This window comes from Myxocyprinus asiaticus, chromosome 41 (assembly GCF_019703515.2).
Source record: "Myxocyprinus asiaticus isolate MX2 ecotype Aquarium Trade chromosome 41, UBuf_Myxa_2, whole genome shotgun sequence".
NCBI lineage: Eukaryota > Metazoa > Chordata > Actinopteri > Cypriniformes > Catostomidae > Myxocyprinus > Myxocyprinus asiaticus.
In genome coordinates, this window is record NC_059384.1 from 15,578,364 (window position 1) to 15,600,460 (window position 22,097).

At 38.4% G+C, this 22,097-nt stretch overlaps 2 protein-coding genes across 4 annotated transcripts in view; both read left to right on the forward strand.

The window, feature by feature from the left end:
* Nucleotides 1-14,784, forward strand: part of ctnnd2a (catenin (cadherin-associated protein), delta 2a) — a 474,718-nt gene extending 459,934 nt beyond the window's left edge. For all 3 annotated transcript variants that reach the window (XM_051682873.1, XM_051682874.1, XM_051682875.1), the window contains 3 exons: nucleotides 7,994-8,125; nucleotides 10,916-10,992; nucleotides 12,836-14,784. In XM_051682873.1, the coding sequence (XP_051538833.1) occupies nucleotides 7,994-8,125; nucleotides 10,916-10,992; nucleotides 12,836-13,096 (470 nt within the window). In that variant the 3' untranslated portion in view covers nucleotides 13,097-14,784. The remainder of the gene's footprint in view (nucleotides 1-7,993; nucleotides 8,126-10,915; nucleotides 10,993-12,835) is intronic.
* Nucleotides 14,785-20,618: 5,834 nt separating this feature from the next.
* dap (death-associated protein) overlaps nucleotides 20,619-22,097 on the forward strand; it is a 44,220-nt gene continuing 42,741 nt past the window's right edge. Inside the window, exons 1-2 of the mRNA XM_051682899.1 lie at nucleotides 20,619-20,825; nucleotides 21,318-21,417. Coding sequence (XP_051538859.1) covers nucleotides 20,771-20,825; nucleotides 21,318-21,417 — 155 coding nt within the window. The 5' untranslated portion in view covers nucleotides 20,619-20,770. The remainder of the gene's footprint in view (nucleotides 20,826-21,317; nucleotides 21,418-22,097) is intronic.

Below are 22,097 nucleotides of genomic sequence, written 5' to 3' on the forward strand. Positions count from 1 at the left end.
AACCCAAAATCACAGGACTTAATGACTACAGACCCATCACTCTGACGTCTTATGCAAGGACCTGGGTAGCTCAGCGAGTATTGACCCTGACTACCACCCCTGGAGTCGTGAGTTCGAATCCAGGGCGTGCTGAGTGACTTCAGCCAGGTCTCCTAAGCAACCAATTTGCCCCGGTTGCTAGGGAGGGTAGAGTCACATGGGGTAACCTCCTCATGGTCGCGATTTAGGGCTTCTCGCTCTCAATGGGGCATATGGTAAGTTGTGCGTGGATCGCAAAGAGTAGCATGAGGCTCCATGTGCTGTGGGTCTCCACGGTATCATGCACAGTGAGCCACATGATGTATATGCGTGTATTTGACAGTCTCAGAAGCGGAGGCAACTGGAACTTGTCCTCCGCCATCTGGATTGAGGTGAGTAACCGTGCCACCACGAGGACCTACTAAGTAGTGGGAATTGGGCATTCCAAATTGGAAGAAAAAGGGATTAAAAAAGGATACTATTTGTTGACTTCAGTTCAGCTTTTACAACCATAAACCCTGCTCTCCTATGGACATCACATTGTTGTACCAACATAAAGAGGCACCAAACCACCTTCCCAGACTTTCAGCTTCATCGTACCACGTTGGTGGAACGACCTTCCCAACTCCATCCGTGAAGCTGACTCACTCTCTGTCTTCAAAAAATGACTAAAAACACATCTTTTCCATGAGCACTTAACCAGTCATTAAAAAAAATATATATATTCCTGTTGCACTTTATTCTGTTTTGAATACTATTATGATGTTAGTGATACTTTGTAATACAGCACTTTTCATACCATTGTCTCCTAAGATGATTTGCTTATGTTTTCCTCTTTTGTAAGTCACTTTGGATAAAAGTGTCTGCCAAATGAATAAATGTAAATGTAAATGTAAATTAACCCATCTCTCTGTTCCTGCCTCTATCTGTCAGTGGATCACTAGCTTTCTGACAAACAAGCAGCAGCTAGTGAGAATGTGGAAATTCACCTCCAGCACATGTACAATCAGCACTGGTGCCCCCCAGGGATGTGTGCTCTCCCCACTACCCTTCTCCCTGTACTCAAATGACTGCACCACCAAGGACCCTTCTGTCAAGCTCCTGAAGTTCGCAGATGACACTACAGTCATCGGCCTCATCCAAGATGATGATGAGTCTGCATAAAGAAGGGAAGTTGAACATCTGGCCATCTGGTGCATTCAAAACAACCTGGAGCTGAACAGTGGAGATGATGGTGAACTTTAGGAGGAACACCCCAATGTTAACCCCGCTCACCATCCTGAAAAGCACTGTGGCAACAGTGGAGTCATTCAGGTTCCTGGGCTCTACCATCTCACAAGATCTGAAGTGGGAGACCCACATAGACTAAATTTTGAAAAAGGCCCAACAGAGTTTGTACTTCCTTCACCAGCTGAGGAAGTTCAACCTGCCACAGGCGCTGCTGATACAGTTCTACTTAGCAGTCATTGAGTCTGTCCTCTGCACTTCTATAACTGTCTGGTTTGGTTCAGCTACCAAGTGAGACATCAGAATACTTCAAATAATAGTTCAGACTGCTGAAAGGATTGGTACTTCCCTACCCACCCTGCTAGAACTGTACATATCCAGAGTGACAAAAAGGGCTGGTAAAATCACTCTTGATCTCATTCATCCAGCACACTTCCTTTTCGAACTGTTGCCCTCTGGCCGGTGCTACTGAGCACCAGAACTGCCAGGCACAGGAACAGTTTTTTTTTCCCTCAGGGAAAATATATATATTTTAACATATCCTACCTCTTCTTCAATACATTACATCACCTGCACATAAATGTATATCTGTATATAAAATATTCGAACAACATTACTGCTCTATTGTATATTTCTCTTTTATCTGTTTATATCTTATTTTTTAATGTCACTATTTGTATATATGTTTAAATGTATATGTTTGTATGTATGTATATATGGTTGCATTCTCTTTGCACTGGAAGCTTCTGTGACCATGACAAATTCCTTGTGTGTGTAAGCATACTTGGCAATAAAGCTCATTCTGATTCTGATTCTCTGTAATTATTTCTGATAACTTGCCATTTAATTGCTGCATTAGAGACACACCTAAAAAGCCCTTAATTTAAGAGTGATAGATATAGAAAATATCTCTCCACAGATCTTCCTCATCAGCTTGGCCACACTCACCTTTCCACATAGACATAGCAAGAACTTGGAATGAAACTGAAGGTGTTTAATAAAAACAAGTGCAAAGTCATAATCTGAAAAATTGTTTCCATCATAAGTTATGTGTGGGTGTTTTACATTGTCAACATAATGACAGAAAAAAATAAAGAAATCTAAATGTAGTTCCCTCAGATAATGGGGGAAGATATTAAAAAGGCCTGACATTTAAAATGTAATCTGCCCAACTAAAGTGTAGGTTTAGCTCTAACTAGTCAGTAAGTCCATGTCAAGGATTTAAGTATAAACCTTAAAGTGAAGCGTGTACACAACAACACAAGAACACCTTGATATTGAGTTGCCAATTATTACTGTTCAAAGACGCATGGTGGGCATGGGTGCAACTCAAATGCTCAAGTTACATGGAGAAATTATTAATAGTATAATTGAGTCCATTTCTGGGGTTAGGTAAGTGGAAATATTTAATCAAATACAAACTGATGGACATCAATTAATGGACATCAAATATTGTGAGCAAGTGATCTTTAGATCAGTTCTAACAAAATACATGATGCTAAAGGGTTTTTCATGGTCTTTTAATGTTGCAATCTACTATCGATGAGCCACCTTTCTGCCATTGTGAGAATTAGCTGGTATATCAGGCAAGATGATATACATAAGTGTTGCGGTAGCCAATTTTTTCCTCTCCTGATTCCAGTGGAACTCTGACACAAAAACCATTCGGCAGCACAAAGCCAGCTAAAACACAAAGATCTGCTTTATACCACATCTCTCTAGATCCACAATATAATTTCTATTGCTTGTCCACAGAAACATACTGTTTTCATTTTGTAACGTTGAGTTCATCATCCATTCAGTAAATCTGTAGCTTCACCTGAAGATAATCAAATCAAAACTGTACATTGAATCAAATGCATCAATACTGATTTCTGGGAAACTGCTTTGTGTTTTTCTGAGAATCACCATTCGTGAGATTTATGAGAACATATTCCGTGATCCTTTGCAATTCTTTTGTTGACTCAAGTGAGTAATAACAGCCAGAGCGCCTCATTACTTAAGACTGATAATCAGCTATGTGCATATTTTTGCAAAATGATGCATTGTTGAAGAAGAACAGTGATTAGATTACGAGTCATATCAAGGCAGTTTAGAGGAGGGTAAAGTGCCTGCTGTAATAATCTGATTATGAGTTTGAAATAATTAGCATGCTAATGTTTCTATTTGCCATTGTGGTAGTGTTCTAAGCTGTTGTTGTTTTAATAAAAATTGTAGTGCGTGTTAAAAAGTGTGTGCGTGTGTGTGTGCATGTGTGAGCTGGTGTATACAGTCATGTGAAAAAATTAGGACACCCCATGAAATATTTAGTTCTTTTTTAAGAAATATGGACATATCAATATTTGATCTTCTTTCAAACAATATCTATAGATAAAGGTGATGTAATTGAACCAAAAACAATGAAATTTCAACCATTATATCATTTAAAAAAAATTTACAAAGATGCCAATTCCTACTGAGGAAAATTATAGGACACCTTATGCCCTAATAGCTGGTAATGCCCCCTTTGGCTGAAATAACCTCAGTAAGACGTTTTCTATAACTGTCTACCAGTCTCTGACATCGACTGGGAGAAAGTTTTTCCCACTCCTCCATGCAGAATTGTTTTCTTGCATGCACAGCCCGTTTCAAATCACCCCACAACTATAGGATTAAGATCCAGGCTTTGACTTGGCCATTCCAGAACTCTCCATTTCTTTCTTTTGAGCCATTCCTTGGTGGATTTATTGGAATGTTTTGGGTCATTGTCATGTTGCATTATCCACAACCGCTTCAGCTTCAATTTTCGGACAGATGGTCTTACATTTTCCTCAAGCACCCTCTGATACAATGAAGAATTCATAGTGGATTCTATGATAGTGAGCTGGCCAGGCCCTGCTGCAGCAAAGCAGCCCCAAACCATGACATTTCCACCCCGATGCTTCACAGTTGGTATGAGGTTCTTGTGCTCAAATGCTGTCTTTGGTTTGCTCCACACGTTTTCTGTTACTGTGCCCAAACAATTCAACTTTGGATTCATCTGTCCAAAGCACATTGGTCCAGAATTCCTGGTCAGGCTCCTCCACAATCCTCTCTAACAATGTTCTAATCTTTTGCACCTGATGTGGCGCACCTCATTCTAATTTTATGCATTTTAAGTAGTAAATAAATGTGGGGGTGTCCTATCATTTTCCTCACCAAAAATTGCATTTCTATTAAGTCATTTTACAAATAATTTTAAAAAGACATTTCTTCAGTTTTATTAATTTATTTATATTACCTCCATCTCTCAATATTGTTAAAATGAAGATCTAATGTCCATATGTTGAAAAAGACAAAGGTTTTCATGGGGTGTCCTATCTTTTTCACATGAATGTATTAGTGATGGGTCATGATGGTGGATAAGTCGTCCAGCTACCAACTAGTCGCTTAGAGGTCAACTAGTTTAACTATTTAATTATAGCTATTAGATAGTTTGTAAAACCCTCACTGAGAAAGTACAGTGAAGTTGCATTTTTTTAGCATTCTAGCACAAGCATCACATTTTAGACCCCGTTTACACCTGGTATTAAGGTTTCGGGTGATCTGATCACATGTGGTCAGCCCTAAATACAGGATTAAATGGGGTCTGAAATGTTTTGTGATTTAATCACAAAAACCACATAGGAATGTGGTAAAAAACGCATATGACCATATCGCATTTGAGGTGTAAATGCTAATCCGTCCTGAATGCATCCCGGCAGCAGTGAAGCGCCACCCCACACCTGTCAGTCAACCGCTGCTTTTTAAACTGCAAGTTAAACTTTGCAGTTTACGAGTGGCTTTAAAAGGAAATAACCGTCCGGAAACCGATCAGAACCGATCGGAAAATAAAATAAAGCGGATACATACACAATCATGTGAGCTTCTTGGATCTTATTTAGTGTGTCTGATATCAGCACAGAAAAGAAGCACAAACATTTGAAGCTTTTTTAATACAGGTAATACTCTAAAATAATGGATAATTTTGCTTGACATGTTGCTGTCACGGGTCCACCAGGCTCTCTCTCTCTCCCTCTCCCTCTCTGCCGGCACTGCGCTCACTCTCTCCTGAGTTTTAATTACCCACACCTGCACGTCATCAGAACGCCAATCATGGACTGCATATAAACCCCCGCTCACACTCTCATTTGCTGTCTGTTCTCATCAGTGTTCTTACAAAGACTATGGTCTCCCTAGCCCTTCTATACTTACCTGTTGAAATACTTACCTTGTTGTTTGTTTCCCGTGCCTGAGATTATTGCTTTTTTTCATCCTCTGTGTATTCCTCCAGCAACGTGTCTGTTCCTCTGTTTGCAACATTTCCTACAAAGACCAAAAGACTGTTGTGAGTTTTCCGATCATCTGTTCATTGTCACATTACCCTGTTTGAAGTTTACTCACTTGCTGTTCGTGCCATACCAGTGTTTGGATTACCTCACCTTTTTGTTTTACCTCTCACCCATTCCCTTTATCAATAAAACCCACAAATGACTCCATCCCTCTGCTTCTGAGATTTCTGTCTTGACAGTTGCGTTTGTGCTTAGATAAAATTTCAAACAGCGTGCCATTTCTTTCTCGCTTTCGTTGTCTTTTCTGACTTTGAGCTTTAATATCATGGAGTAAAAAACTGACAAAGTGATTGGTATATGTTGTCTTGTAACAAAGACCCTCCAAATCCGAACACAAGTGTTCTCAGGAAATGCATTTAAGTGACCCTGGTGAAAACAGCGTCTCACCTGACCACATGTGATCACCCGAGATGCATCATTAATACCAGGTGAAAACAGGGTCTTTAAAGGAATAGTTCACCCAAAGATGTAAATATTCTCATTTACTCACCCTCATGCCATCCTAGATGTGTATGACATACTTACTTCTGCAGAACATAAATGAAGATTTCTGAAGACATTGATTTAACCACTGGAGTCATGTGGATTACTTTTATGCGGACATATGTGATTTTTGGAGCTTCAAAATATTGGCACCCATTCTCTTGCATTGTATGGACCTACAGAGCTGAGATATTCTTCTAAAAATCTTCATTTGTGTTCTGCTGAAGAAAGAAAATCATACACATCCGGGATGGCATAAGAGTGAGTAAATTATGAGAGAATTTTCATTTTTGGGTGAACTATTCCTTTAAGACAGAACGTCAAGCTAAAAATAGCCCGACTTTTAAAAACACATCTTGAGACCTCTGCATTCTGTTCCATTCTGTTGTGTTTATGTAAATGGGCCTTAAGAAATGCATCCGGTCAGGTAATTATACTAGTCCTCCTTAAGACCAACTACTCAACTAGTCGTTCAGACAACCCACCGACTACTTGGTTTGGAAAATAGGTAGTTTTCCTCATCCCTAGTGTATATACTTATGTGTGGTGGTTAAGGCTGATCGCAAAGAGATCTGTAATACAGGTGTGTGTACGTGTGCTTGTATGTGGGTGTGTCTAAATCCTTTTGTGCTGGAGAGAGAGGTCTTCCATGCCTGTGATCTCTCGGGCAGCCTTGTGCTTTAGAGATAGTGCTGCTGCTCACAATCCAGGGATACTGGCTCTATTGCACCAGGCTGTAGGAGGGCCGGAGGGGGAGTGCCGCTGATCCGGTTAGAGCATTGAGGCTGGAAGAGGATTTTTAGGCACAGAGGGAAGGCTCATTCCTGATTTCTGTGACCTTCACACAGTTGTTCTAAAGTACCTGGGACAAAACAGAGCTTTAAATACAGTCACTCCAAGACACAGGCAGAAATCAGTTCAAACTACTCATGACCAGATAATCAAAATATAAATCAAATAATAGAACACAGCTTTCATCATAATTCTAGGGGAGAACTTACGTATATTGTAGTTGTACTGTTTGCTATGCCAAACATAAGTATTACTACTGTACATACCTTAAAAATCCCCAACCCTCAGTATTCAATTTCACCACATAATTTTTCCTGCACTGTTTGTGCTACAGACTTGAATTATACCTCAATTTGTGTGGCTTGTTGAGGAGAGATATTCTATTACTTTTCCAAGCAATCAGACTTGAAATAGCCAAATCTATAGACCACAATGTCATAGAGACTTGAGGGTGGGCTCTTTTGACTTTTGCAAGTAAGCAACCTCCTAGCAACATCTTGGCAATCACATAACAATGCCCTGGCAACCACCAACACCACCTTCACATCATTGCAACAATTTTGCACAGGCAAGCACTAGAAAAACTAGTAAAAACTAATGAATATTTTTTTTTATTCACCAAGGAATCCATTGACGTGGTGCAATGATTCATACCGTAGATATGATGACTTCATACTTTCTGTCCTGACTTAAATGTTTTTTAAAGGATGCTATTTCATGGATGAATTTGGTATTTTTGCGTGATTTATTGCTCATGTAAGCCGTTTCTTATGACTTTGGATAGCTATGTAGATTGGAGCTGCCTGTTTCATGACCTGTTGGAAATATCCTTCATGCTGACATGCTATAAACAGCTAATGATGAATAATGATCCACACCTCTGCATGCCCAGCCTTGTGCGGGCAGGAAGTGATGCACAAAGACAGTATGAAACAGAAAGAGAGAGAATCAGACAGAAGGTGAGGAGAGAAAACAGAGATATAAAAAGTCCAAATCAGATATGCCGACATGAGGATAGGCAAACCAACCAGAAAAGCAGCCAAAAAAAGCCACAAAGTGTGAAATCAGGCCAGTGTGTCTCCAGATGCTTAGTAAAAATGTGCGTGTGATGATCTGAATTGCAGCCAGCGCCCCCACCTCACCCAGAGAGATGATCAGCCTCAAGGAGGGGAAGAGTGACTACGATTCGACTGGAACCAATGCCGGTTACCATGGAAACAAAGGAGAGCACACTTCCAGAAAAGACACTATGGCAGGTAGGTCTAACTTGAGGAGGAAAATGAGGAAGAGGAGGACAAGAGGAAGTCTAAAGACCTTAGAATGATACTTACACTAGAGGATGAGTGGCTTGTGTCTATCTAGTGTTTAAAAGACATTGCAGAATGTGATGTTTTGCATGAGCTAATGTTGTGTTCGATCGACTCTTAAATCCCTAGATCAACCTTTTACTCTATGCACAACCCTCTACAATGCAAGTAAATCTCTCATATACTGCATGTGACCATGTTTCATGCTATGTGACTAAAAATGTCTGTGATTTTCCACTGGCAGGTACATTTTTATATTTCACTCACTAGTGATTGAGAAATGTAGTGGCGAAGAAGTTCAGCACAGAGAGCCTTTTAAGAGTAAAAGTTTGGTTTGACTCAATCACACATAGAACAGATGGGGTAAAGAAACTTCTATATATATATATATATATATATATATATATATATATATACACACACACTTTAAAAAAAAAATCTAAAATAGTTAAAATTTGACAAATGTTAAAAAAGTAATGATAAAAGAATATATTATTATATTATAAAATTTATATATTCGTAATGTAACATGTTAGAAGGTCCCCTGTATAATTAACATAAATTAAATTGGAATCTAATCGAAACGAGTGCCTGTGAATCCAAATTGAATCGGGAAATCTGTATCAATGCCAAGCCCTAAAATTGACCATTTTTTATTTATAATAAATATACACATTCCTGATCTTTTTGTGCATAATTCCTAAAGGCCCAAGTATACTTCAGTTTTCCACGTTCCTGATCAGTATGCATGACGCGAATTTAGTCATCAGCATAGCCGCGCATAGTAGTGCGCATGTGTCGAACGCATTCGTATTCGCTCGCAGTCAGAAAGTATACTTTGGAAGCAATGCGGGCATGATCTGATCCGGAACGCAGAGTATACCTGGGCCTGAAGTGCACATTTAAATTTTTTTTAAATCCAATAAATTCTTGTTGATCCTGTGTTACTCTGAAATGCATGATGTTGCAGAAGTAAAATGGGTTGCAATGCCAGTTGACATCAAATATAAAACCTTTTTCTCTTCACTGCACATACAGTTGAAGAAATAATTTAACTAATAAACTAATTTTTTCCACAATTCCTGACATTTAATTGTAGAAAACATTCCCTGTCTTAGGTCAGTTAGGATCTCTATTTTAAGAATGTGAAATCTCAGAATAATAGTAGAGAGAATGATATATTTCAGCTTTTATTTCTTTCAGCACATTCCCAGTGGGTCAGAAGTTTACATACACTTTGTTAGTATTTGGTAGCATTGCCTTTAAATTGTTTAACTTGAGTCAAATATTTTGGGTAGCCTTCCACAAGCTTCTCACAATAAGTTGCTGGAATTTTGGCCCATTCCTCCAAACAGAACTGGTGTAACCGAGTCAGGTTTGTAGGCCTCCTTGCTCGCACACGCTTTTTCATCGGATTGAGGTCAGGGCTTTGTGATGGCCATTATACATTGACTTTGTTGTCCTTAAGTCATTTTGCCTTGGTATGCTTGGGGTCATTGTCCATTTGGAAGACCCATTTGTGACCGAGCTTTAACTTCCTGGCTGATGTCTTGAGATGTTGCTTCAATATATCCACATAATTCTCCTTCCTCATGATGCCATCTATTTTGTGAAGTGCACCAGTCCCTCCTGCAGCAAAACACCCCCACAACATGATGCTAACACCCCCATGCTTCACCACTGGGATGGTGTTCTTCGGCTTGCAAGCCTCACCCTTTTTCCTCCAAACATAACGATGGTCATTATGGCCAAACAGTTAAATTTTGTTTCATTAGACCAGAGGACATTTCTCCAAAAAGTAATATCTTTGTCCCCATGTGCACTTGCAAACTGTAGTCTGGCTTTTTTATGGTGGTTTTGAAGCAGTGGCTTCTTCCTTGCTGACCAGTCTTTCAGGTTATGTCGATATAGAACTTGTTTTACTATAGATATAGATACTTGTCTACCTGTTTCCTCCACCATCTTTACAAGGTCCTTTGCTGTTGTTCTGGGATTGATTTGCACTTTTCGCACCAAACTATGTTCATCTCTAGGAGACAGAATGCATCTCCTTCCAGAGAGGTATGATGGTTGTGTGGTCCCATGGTGTTTATACTTGCATACTATTGTTTGTACATATGAACGTGGTACCTTTAGGCTTTTGGAAATTGCTCCCAACGATAAACCAGACTTGTGGAGGTCCACAGTTTTTTTTCTGAGGTCTTGACTGATTTCTTAGGACTGATTGAGGCACTGAGTTTGAAGGTAGGCCTTAAAATACATCCACAGGTACACTTCCAATTCAGTACACCTCCTAACAGAAGCTAATTGTCTAAAGGCTTGACATAATTTTCTTGAATTTTCCAAGCTGCTTAAAGGCACAGTTAACTTAGTGTATGTAAACTTCTGACCCACTGGAATTGTGATGTAGTCAATTAAAAGTTAAACAATCTGTCTGTAAACAATTGCTGGAAAAATTACTTGTGTCATGCACAACATAGATGTCCTAAATGACTTGCCAAAACTATAGTTTGCTAATATTAAATCTGTGGAGTGGTTAAAAAATGAGTTTTAATGACTTCAGCCTAAGTGTATGTAAACTTCTGACTTCAACTGTATGATGGCTATGTTTCACTGGCAATGCAAACGCAATTTGCAGGGCATTTTTTCGGTTGTTTAATGCTTCATTTATAAAACAAAAACAAACAAACAAACAAAAAACATTCCCTGCACATTCACAATCTTGCTTTCATCCCACAGTTCAAACCTCCTGTGGAACATCCACATTGTTCCGGAACTCTTACGAGACTTCAAATGAAGAGATCAAACACAACCAGGTGAGCGGCAGCATTAGCTTGAGCCAACTCAACTTACTAGGGTCAAACAGGGACTGCAGCTCTCAGTCCATATGTGATATGTGTCTCCTACTGTAGAAGTCTTTTGTTCATAAGAATTAGGGAATATTTACATTTATTATTTTTATGCAACTGTGTGAGGATAAAACATTATTGAAAGTTTTCAGTGCAAGACAGCTGTCTATCTAGCAATCTTGAAGTGTGCTGGCAAACAAATGCTGCAGATCTAATGTTGCTTTCAAAGCCCTGTCAGATATTGTTTATTTGACTGTGTGAGCTGTCAAGCTATGATAATGAGTAGCAACTACATGCTTCCAAATGCTTAAGTATTTTTGGCGATTTAGGCCGTCTAGAATATCTGTTATTTCTACTTGACAAGGCTTATAATGGTATTGCTTTACTCTCTAGCAATAGATTTTCAGATTGCATGTTAAGAAAGTTTGCCAGATGTCCCTGGCACTCTTCGGATCCACACCGTATGTTGACTCAGTCGACAGAAATGGTTTCCTAGACGAGCACATGCAAGGAGGCTGGGCACTGATAAGCCTGGCTTCCACATAGATACTCCCTTTCTTCAGCTCTGCATCTTTTTCAATTAGCAACATCTTATTTTCTGTTTCAAATCACTCTGTTATCGAAACCAACTCTGAATTGATGGAGTGAAGTGAATTTAATTCTTGTAGGTTTTGAAAGGCGCAGTATGTCATTTCTGAGCCAGCACCAAACAGCATTACAAAAATAATGACTGTTTCCGAATAGGTTTCCTAAACATTCCCCACATCTGCCATTATTGGGTCAAGCAGGTAGTCCCCAAACTCCCCCCACTGGTTGACCAGTGATGTGTCAGGCCAATTCAACAAATGCAATGTTGAAATTGCCACAGCGTTTACACTCTTCAGGGAAAATCAAACTACAAACAAGGATGGATTACAGTCCGGGTTGATGGGGCCAGTTTCCCGGGGCCCTAAACAGCAAGGGGTCTCAAGCTAAGAGGTCTACAGTAGCCAGACACCCAAAAACAAGGCACTGCAAATTTAAAACTGATATCAATAGACAAACAGTGCTTGACAGTGCTCAAAGTGGGCTAGCAATGATGTGCAATGCTTTTCACAGTATAGGGAATTACTATTACTATACTGCTGCATTGACTTATTTAAATGTATTCGTGGAATGTAAAGCCAAAATTACTAAGTACTAGAAGATCTTATTTGTTTACTCCCTGGCAAAAATGGTGAGTGGGGCAACAAGAGGGGGATCTTCATAGAGGCTGTTGTCCCGGAGCCTCATAATCTGAAAAAATTGGAAGATACATGAGGCACCATTTGGGGTTCTTCAGCTGCCATGCTGGCAGAACCCTCTAGAGATACTCCAAGCACCATTTCTGTTCTCTAAGCAACGTACTCTTAATATCTGCAAGAACTCTAAAGAACCCTTAAGTACTGTTAACGTTTCCTTTAGTAAGCCCATCATAAGGGAAAGGCTTCAAGACTTCGTCTTTTTAAATATATCTTGAAGTTATCTGAGGTCATAAATAGGTTATTTGAGGCTCCTTTAAAGGGTGTCTGGTTCTGCTGGTGTAGCAGCTGAGGAACCCCAAATGTGCCTCTTATCTTTTCATTTTTACAGTGGGGCCATATTCCATCCTTGCCTACAAATGGCATATGTGGAGTAGTTTTAACATCGAAAAAATTACACACATGGCCTTTAAGAAACAAAAAAGTTACAGGAGTTCCAAATCAATGTGTTTGCAAGCTGACTCTTCTTTCTCACATTCAGAAGAGTTCTGTTGAACATTGTCTTTTACTAAATACTCATTTTGTCTCAGGTCCCTCCACCACCAGCACCACAGGAGCCCCCACGCAAAAACTTTGAGGCATACCCCATCTATCAAAACTCCACTAGGAACTTTGAGGAGCCATTTTTTGAGGATCAGGTCCATCGCCCCCCTACTGCCACCGATCTCAATATGCACCTGGGACTCAAGTCCACTGGGAATTATGTGGACTTCTACTCTGCCGCCCGCCCCTATAGTGAACTCAACTATGAAACAAGTCACTACCCCGCCTCTCCTGACTCTTGGGTTTAGGACTTCACAGCCCCAAGGCCTTGCGGACAGGCAGCGGAAGTGGGGCATGTAGAGAGGCTGGGAAACTGCATGTGCATGTGTATCACAAAACATTTTTCAGCAAGTTTTGTTCATCTAAGCTGGATTCATGGTGAATAAGAGCGGAATTGGGGAAAAGGAGGGGTACGGTAAGAGAGTGAGCGAGCGAGAGTAGAAAAGATGGCCTTGAGAGAAAGAATGTGTAATAGACTACTTTGAGCACATACTTTAAACAGAAGCAAAAGCTTAACCTTTGGAGTAGAGAGTGGGTTTTTATTGAAAGGTATTTGAAAAGTGAAGGTAAAAAAAGGAGTTTGCACAAGTCGAGCAAGGGAAGGCAAGGTATGGGAGCACAAGAAAATTGAGGCTGAAAAAAAGGCTTTTCACCTTTTTCAAAACTTCTTTTTCATTCATTTGACGTCATGGTGGATCAAAGCTTCATCTCGAATATTAAGGAATGTCCTCTGTTTTTTTCACCATTTTTCCGCCTCTATTTTTTATCTTTTTTTTTTTCTTTTTTTTAAATCTTTTTTTAATTTGTTGATGTAAAGTATTTGGTGTACATTAAAGAGATGCATTACACAAGTGCATTGTGTAAATTACACAGACCACTTTTCCCGTGGATTTGCATATTGTTTTACAGTACAAAGAAAAAGACAAAAAAATTAAAGTCCTCAGAGGGATGTATTAACCATCAACATCTCCTTTCCTAAAATACAAACACATTCAATGAGCAAGGATGTATATGCCAGTATTGTTAACTCTGATCATGTGAATATGTCTGTGGCAACTAAACAAAAGCAGTTGAAGACAATTACCAGAGGACCATTCCACTTTCCTTGTTAATGATGTGCTTTCTCACTGCCTAAAAAAAAGAGATGTAAATTTTTGACATTTAGATTCTTTTTTCTGTTTTCACTTAAAAAAAAATGTTCTTATTTTCTTGATGACTTGGTGTGAAAAAATAAATAAGGCTATTTATCATCAATATATGCAGAAAAACTGCCCGTTTTAGATCTCAGTTTTCTGTGCTAACTAACTGAAACAATGACTAACATACAGTAGTGCCAAATTTTAAAATCTCTTAAATCAGCACTGGAGACATTTTTTTAGTTTTTACGTTACTATTACTTATTTCTTCAATTTGTATCTGCTTTTTGGTTCGTACATGTGTTTTACTGGAATTAAGCTACATCTAGAAAACACTGGAATACTACCAGGAGGGCGAAACCTTTGCAAGCTTAATTCCCTCCAAAGATGTACAAAATCCTGTCTCTCAATGTTAGTTGAGTGTGTGCTGTATGTCGATCAGTGTTTATTGAGAGCCTTTGTTTCTAACAGGTGGCTTCTGCTGTTTGATTTGACAAGAGATATTGAGCTGCAACACTGAAATGTTAATAGAGAATGATACATATATAAATATGAATATAAATATAAATATAGATTATATAATTTTTATGTGCAGATGTCAGTGTCACTGAAAGCAACAAACCAGAAAAGACTTGTACAAAACAATTGTATTTACCTTCATGTTCTGATTCCAAACAGAGAAAACAAAATGAAACTTGAAAATGTTGACCTGGTCTCAGTTGTGTTGTTACCAAGCTACATAGATTATCACACTGGATTTGGATGATGTTCTGATGTCAGGATAATAAACTACTCTCTGCGATTTAGAGCTGTTTTTATGTGCAAATTTTATGAGTACCATTATGTGATCATTGCATGTTAATGACATTCATAATGTGTTTATATATTTATAATATAATGTATGCATCTTTTTCAGTCAGATACTAAACATTTGTAGCTTGACTACAACAAGCCTTTGGACAGATACCCAGAATTTATTTTATTGATCTGCTCCTCCACCTCTCCCAGCTGGGTGCAGTATTTTCAAAGACACAGCCATCCAAATTCTCTGTCACCACAAAGGAAGAGACTACGGAGTGTTTCCCAGGAAACAGGAAAACAAAAGCAAGAGATGCCAGCTTTGAATCACTCCCATAATCCATAGCTCTGCAGAGAGCACTGTTTCAGAGCATTACATCCTCCGCAGGCTTTGCATGATGTAAAACAGGGGTCTCTTGCTTCGATTTAGGTAACCTAACAATTCACACATGGGCACACAGACATGAAGGGGGAACCTGTTACTGTAATTACTCTTAGCAAGAGATGGGATTTTGTCAACACATAGTGGGTTCTATGATGACAGCAGCATGACGGTGTCCACAAATAAGCACACAGGATGCTCCTCTCTGTGTAGGATGATGTGACTGCTCATTCCTGGTGAGGCATTATGGGAATTCAAAAACAGGCATCTTAAATGTAGCCTTTTGAGACGGGCTCTATCTGTTCATTTCCTGTCTGTGAGGGTATTGTCATTACTTCTCTCTTGCAGTGATAGCTTCAACAATTACTTTTGTTGTGGCGACAAAACAAGAAAGCTGGAGAAATGCAGAAAAAAAAAAAGATTTAGGCTATTCTTTGGCACAAGGGTTCGCACTTTCAAAACCTGTAAAAATTAGGGAATTTTATAGTTGTGATTTGCAGGCCTGGAAATAATGGAAATTAGTAATGATTTTAAAAGCCATGGAAATATTTGTAGTTAATATTACATTTTCTAGTTTTGCTCTGAAAATTTGCAACAGCTAGATATTGGGAAGGTCTGTTCTAAAACCTAGTGTCCTCAGCGTGGTAAGTCTATCCATTCAGGGTCTTTCTAGAGACATATCTTCACTTACAAGTACAATTGATTAAATATGTGAATTCAAAAGATTAGCTGACTACAAATGGAAATCTGTCCTAGCAATCTCTATAAAGTTATTGTTGTCATAAAAATGCATCAAAGACCCCGTTTACACCAGGTATTAAGATGAGTTTGAGTGAATTGTTTGAAACGGTATGATGCTAGATGTAGGTATAAACGGGGTCCAAATAATTTGGAGATTTGTCCACTTCAACCTTATTTGAAGGTGGTTGGAAACACATCACAACATTGGGCTTGTAGAGTAAACGTATAGGGTAAATGTTCATCCGTTCAAACATCCGTTCCACCAACTCACCTGTCAATCAACTGCTGCACACATTCTCTCCCTATTTACTCCCCCTTATGCCTTCTCAAACTCGCAAACTTTCTTTCTGTGGAATACAAATGAAGATATTTTCATAGATGTATGATGTTTTGGATCCAAAACTTCCAAGCTCCAAAAAGAACATAAAGGCAGCATAAAGGTAATTCATACAACTCGAGTGGTTTAATCCCTGTCTTCTGAAGTGATATGATTGGTTTGGGGTGAGAAACAGACCAAAATGTAACCCCTTTTTGACAATAAGTCTCCTTGGTACGTTCATGAGAGAAGCTTGATTACACTTTGCGCTTGACTCATGTGCAGAGCATTGTAAACTCTGGACTTTAGTCTTTGTCCATTGACTTTTTCTGTTAACGCAAAGTTTTCTGTAAAGCTGCTTTGAAATTATGTGTGTTTTGAAAAACGCCATACAAATAAAATGACTTGACTTGCATTGTATGGATAAAAACACTTCATACATCTATGAAAATATATTTGCTTGTGTTCCGCAGACGAAAGTAATACGAGTTTGGGATGGCATAAGGGTGAGTAAATGAGAGAATTACCATGTTGGGGCAAACTATACTTTTAAACAAGGGTTTTAAACTTTGCTGGTTAAGCAGGGTTTTATAAGGAAACAATCGTCTGATTGGAAAATTTAAATAAGCACAAACATATAGTGCATGCACAAAATCTTCATGGTGAAAAAAAAAGTTTTGTGAAAACCCTGAAGAGCTCTAGTCCTTACAAAGTTCTATATAATCTTTGCATTCTTATACAGTATTATCATGGCAGCAGAAGACTTGTAATATTGTGTATTGTGTGATGCATGTCCCTATTTTCAGGATGCACCCTTACAAGCAAAGTACAGTTTTATTCCATCTACCATATACTGGAAGTCTCCTCGTCTTGGGTCCTAGTCTCACAGGCGTTTCCTCAATAGCATGATTGGATTTGTGAGTCTAGATGTACCAACATAATACATTCAATAACTTCAGCGTGTTACATTATCCTCTGTTGTTTGGGGACTTGAATTCTAGAATATATTATAGTATGCAAGTTGGCAATTGTAGCATACTTGTCACAGCTATAGTACCTTGTAAATGTTTCTGACTCACAGGTTGAAATATTGCAATGCAAGAATCAGTGTCAGACCCTCACTGTCTCATCCCCTTGGCTCTGTGAGTTGTAAAATTTAATTCAGAGGGTGTGCAGAATAGCTCTATTTCCCCTGAATGCTAACGATGATTAAGTGTTCAATATGTACCAAAGTTCCATTTTCAGTCTGTGCCACGTCACACTGTGGGATTATAATCTAATGTGGCATGAAAATAGGTCTTCAGTTCAACAATGTGATTCATTTTACATCAGTGCAAATACGGCAATAACTCCAAACCCATTTTTCTTTTGTACTGTTGACACATTATGAGAATTAGAAGATCAAAATGCAGGTTTGGCACAAAGTCCATTTCTGGATAAACAAAAGAATCATCATCCAACTGCAGAAAAAATTATTTATGAAGGGGAAATGAATTTTTGTCTGGATTCATTATGGAGTCATTGGACTGAGCAGGGTTGTTAGTTTAATAGGCATCTGTGAATGTCAGACATTACATCTTTGTGCTACACCTGATTAGGTCAGTATCATTTCATGTGGCTTCCACTGGCAGTAGATTATTTAGGTTATTATTAAAACGGTGCAATCTCTAAAGATCCTTTGTGATAATCAAAACATTACCTGTCATGTACATTTTTAGAGCATACAAGCTAAAGGTTGCATGATGTTTCCATCAATGACCTATGTTTTAGAAACACTACAAGGCTAAAAATCTGTGGGCATCCCCTTCTTATTAATATGTTTGGCTTTTTCAGCTACACTTACTAACAGATACATAAAATGCAAACTAAATACTGTCGATAAGAATGCAGTTAAGACTTTTTGCATTTGGATATAATTTACAATCTGCACAAGAAGGTGCCATTCAGAATCAGAATCAGAATGAGCTTTTGTCTTGGTTACAGAAGCTTCCAGTGCACAAACATTACAGCAACAAGACAGTGATAATAAAAAAATAAAAATATAAAATAGAATAAAAATAATAAGTGAATACAAAATATAGAAATGCACAATAAGACAAAAAATATGTATATATATATATATATATATATATATATATATATATATATATATATATATATATATATATGTACAAATACAAATACAAATCTGTTATATACAGATGCAAGGATATATGGCAGAACAGGTATGGTATGTTGGATAAATATAAATAGACTAAGCTGTGTATTGCACATAATTATTGCTCAATGGGGCAGATTTAACTGTTCATGAGTTGGATAGCCTGAGGAAAAAAACTGTTCTTGTGCCTGAAGGTTCTTGTGCTCAGTGCTCTGTAGTGCCGGCCAGAAGGCAACAGTTCAAAATGAAGTGGGCTGGGTGAGTGGGGTCCAGAATGATTTTTCCATCCCTTTTCCTTACTCTGGAGGTGTACAGTTCTTGAAGGGAAGGCAGGGGGCAACCAATAATCCACTCAGCAGTCCGAACTGTCCTTTGTAGTCTTCTGATATCTGATTTTGTAGCTGAACCAAACCAGACAGTTATTGAAGTGCAGAGGACAGACTCAATCACCGCTGAGTAGAACTGTATCAGCAGCGCCTGTGGCAGGTTGAACTACCTCAGCTGGCGAAGGAAGTACAACCTCTGCTGGTCCTTTTTCACAATGGAGTCAATGTGGGTCTCTCACTTTAGGTCCTTTGAGATGGTAGAGCCCAGGAACCTGAATGACTCCACTGCTGCCACAGTGCTGTTTAGAATGGTGAATGGAGTCAATGTTGGGGTGTTCCTCCTAAAGTCCACAATCATCTCCACTGTTTTGAGCGTGTTCAGCTCCAGGTTGTTTTGACTGCACCAGTGAGCCAGCCGTTCAACCTCCCTTCTGTTCCCTAAGGATGTGTGTGGCCAGTTCCCGTATAAATTCAAAATCAACACCACTGTCATATGCATGCACAAGTGCTTATTAAAGCATTAGTCTCCCCTCTAGTGGTCATGAATCACCTTAGTGTAAACTCATCAACACCTATTCAACATCTGCCTGTTACCACAAGCCCAGCTTACAGAGAGTGTAAGAGTATCTGAGACTCATTCATTGAATAACAACTGCTTCAGGTGTTTGTAATGATCAGAACTTGACTTTGAGAAACAATGCTAGAATTTTTTTTTTTTTTTTTTATCATTTCTGTTCGCATCATAGCATATGACTCAAATGACTATTGGGGTAAACGTAATCAACCATTCAGTGTATTATCTTCAATATGCTTTTGCACACAATAAGTCAGGGATCACTATTAAATTTAATGAGAAAACCACCATACTACAAGTGCTGGGTAGTAACGGATTACATGTAATCAGGATTATGTAATCAGATTGCAAAAATCAAGTACTTGTAATTAGATTAAATTACATTTTAAAATACTCAGAATCAGATTACAGGTTCTTTTTATGGATAACATGACTACATATTAATTAATGGTGCGTTTGAAATGTCAAAATTTCCGAAGGACATTTTAAGTGCCTTTTTTATGTCACTATAAAAATTTGCGAGGAATAACAGTGAGGAAAACACAGAAAAAATACAAGTCAAGTGTATCCTACTCAAATGCATGTGATATCAAATTGATAAGAGTTATCAGATTAGATTACCTTAAAAACTTAACCCAAGAGATTACGTTACTGACTACAATTTTAGTCATGTAATTTGTAATCAGTACTAGAATCAGAATCAGCTTTATTGCCAAGTATGCTTACACATACAAGGATACTTTACCAACTGTATGGTTAGATTACAATACCAGATTACAATTCAAAAGTAATCTACCCAGCACTGCATACTACACTCACTACTTCTGCTGTAGCTATTGCAGAAATAGTAATAGTATGCCATTCCAAACTCAGCCGGTGCCTTTAAATTTTAACCTATATCGCAAAACTAATGTTATACAAAATGTATAACATTATTTCTATTTCATTAATAATATTTGTATTATTTATTACACATTTTTCAACACCAAATTTTGGTACACTAGACTTCTGCATCTTTCTGGAGCAGATGAGAAAATATTCTTCAGCTAGAAACAGGTTTGAAATCTTGCTTCTTTTCTTCTAAGGTCCATTTGTCATTCTCTTTCTGTTTTCAACCTTCGTTTATGAACATTTCTTCTCCATTCGTCACCAGTTTCTAAAAAAAAAAACAGGCGGTCTGTAAACTTGTATAAATTATTAATAAAGCCTACTATAGTCCTTGAACATTATGCAGGTTTCGTGTGATATGTTCCAATAGACTTTCCATAGTTGAGGGGAGGAACGTCCTTTCTCATGAAGCACTCTTATTGGTTGCAGTCGATCGATGACGTCATCACGTACCGTTGCCAAACAATGGGCAGGAAAAAAGCCACGTTGACGAAGTCGCCAGTAGTGTGCGTTATTTTTCAGTCAGGAAACAGAAGCGTTGTTATTTTCAAGAAGACGAAACAACTCTTTGGAAGAAGCTCGTGACAGTAGCCAATAACAGTCATGTCATCGCCGCCAAAAGAGAAAAGCGAGACCAAAGCTGGACATCTTCCTGCTGGTAATGTCCTCATGCTGCTGCTGTTGTTGTAGTTGTTGTTGTTGTTTTTCTGCTGTGATATCTTTTGCAGAATCACTGCTTGTCAGTTGCATGGCTTTGGTACACCTTCGTTTCTATGCAGTTAGAAACACACTGTATATTTTCATTGAACTGATCGTGTTTAGTGAACTGCAGTGATTATGTGACGTGATGCAGTTATTTTTACTCTGTTGTCTGTTTTGTCCACCTAATGGTTCATTACACATGATGTACACGTGTGATTTCGCAAATAATGTGTTTCACTTCGTCAGCATATCTGTCGGTGCGGTGTAAAGTACACAAGCAATCAGATAACAACATGTGAGTTATGGCCTTAAAAGTAGGCCAAGGGGAAAGATAACAGACATGGCTGCACAACGAAAAGCTGCTTGTGATGTAAATAAAATAACAATGCCACAATGTAGGCTAATCAATGTATTGGAATAAACTCTTTTGTTTGTCATATTGTGACAGTGAAAGCAGGAGGCATGCGGATAGTTCAGAAGCACCAGACTGCAAATGATGTGCCAGACAAGAAAGATGACAAAGACAGTAAAGAATACGAGACTGAGAGGTAAGAAGAATAATGACCTTCACATTTCTGTTGCATGCATTTAAATCTCAACTCACTTGAAGCTCTACACTATACTTCTCTGCTCTTGACAAGCTATTTTTTCTTCTAGCATACACAAATGCTAGACCTCATATTGAGCAACAGAAATCAGTTTTTCCTGGAATGATACTCAACATCTGTTTCTATTAATCGATTGATTCATAAAAATTATGATCAAACTAAGAATCTAGGCTTAGTTTGATTTTAGAAAACACTTGTTTCTCGCCGAACATAGAATAAGGCTCACAAATAGGTTTCATTTAACACTTTATAACCCTTCAAATATCTGTTTGAACATGTATATTCTTGTGTGCTTGTTTACTGAAGTATCTGCACTCAACTACACAAGGCTTCTTCAGTTAAAATATTTAAAAACTATCCTCTTCTCAAGTAAAACAGTTCTTTCTCTAATTGACAATTATATATTTACTCTCTTTGTTTTCTTAAAGGGATATTTCACCCCAAAATTGCAATTCTTTCATCATTAACTCACCCTCATGCATCCCAGATGTGTATGACTGACTTTCTTTTGATGAACACAAATGAAGTTTTTTTAGAAATATCTCAGCTCTCTTGGTCCATACAATGCAAGTGAACGGTGGCCAAAACTTTGAAGGTCCAAAAAGCATATAAAGGCAGCA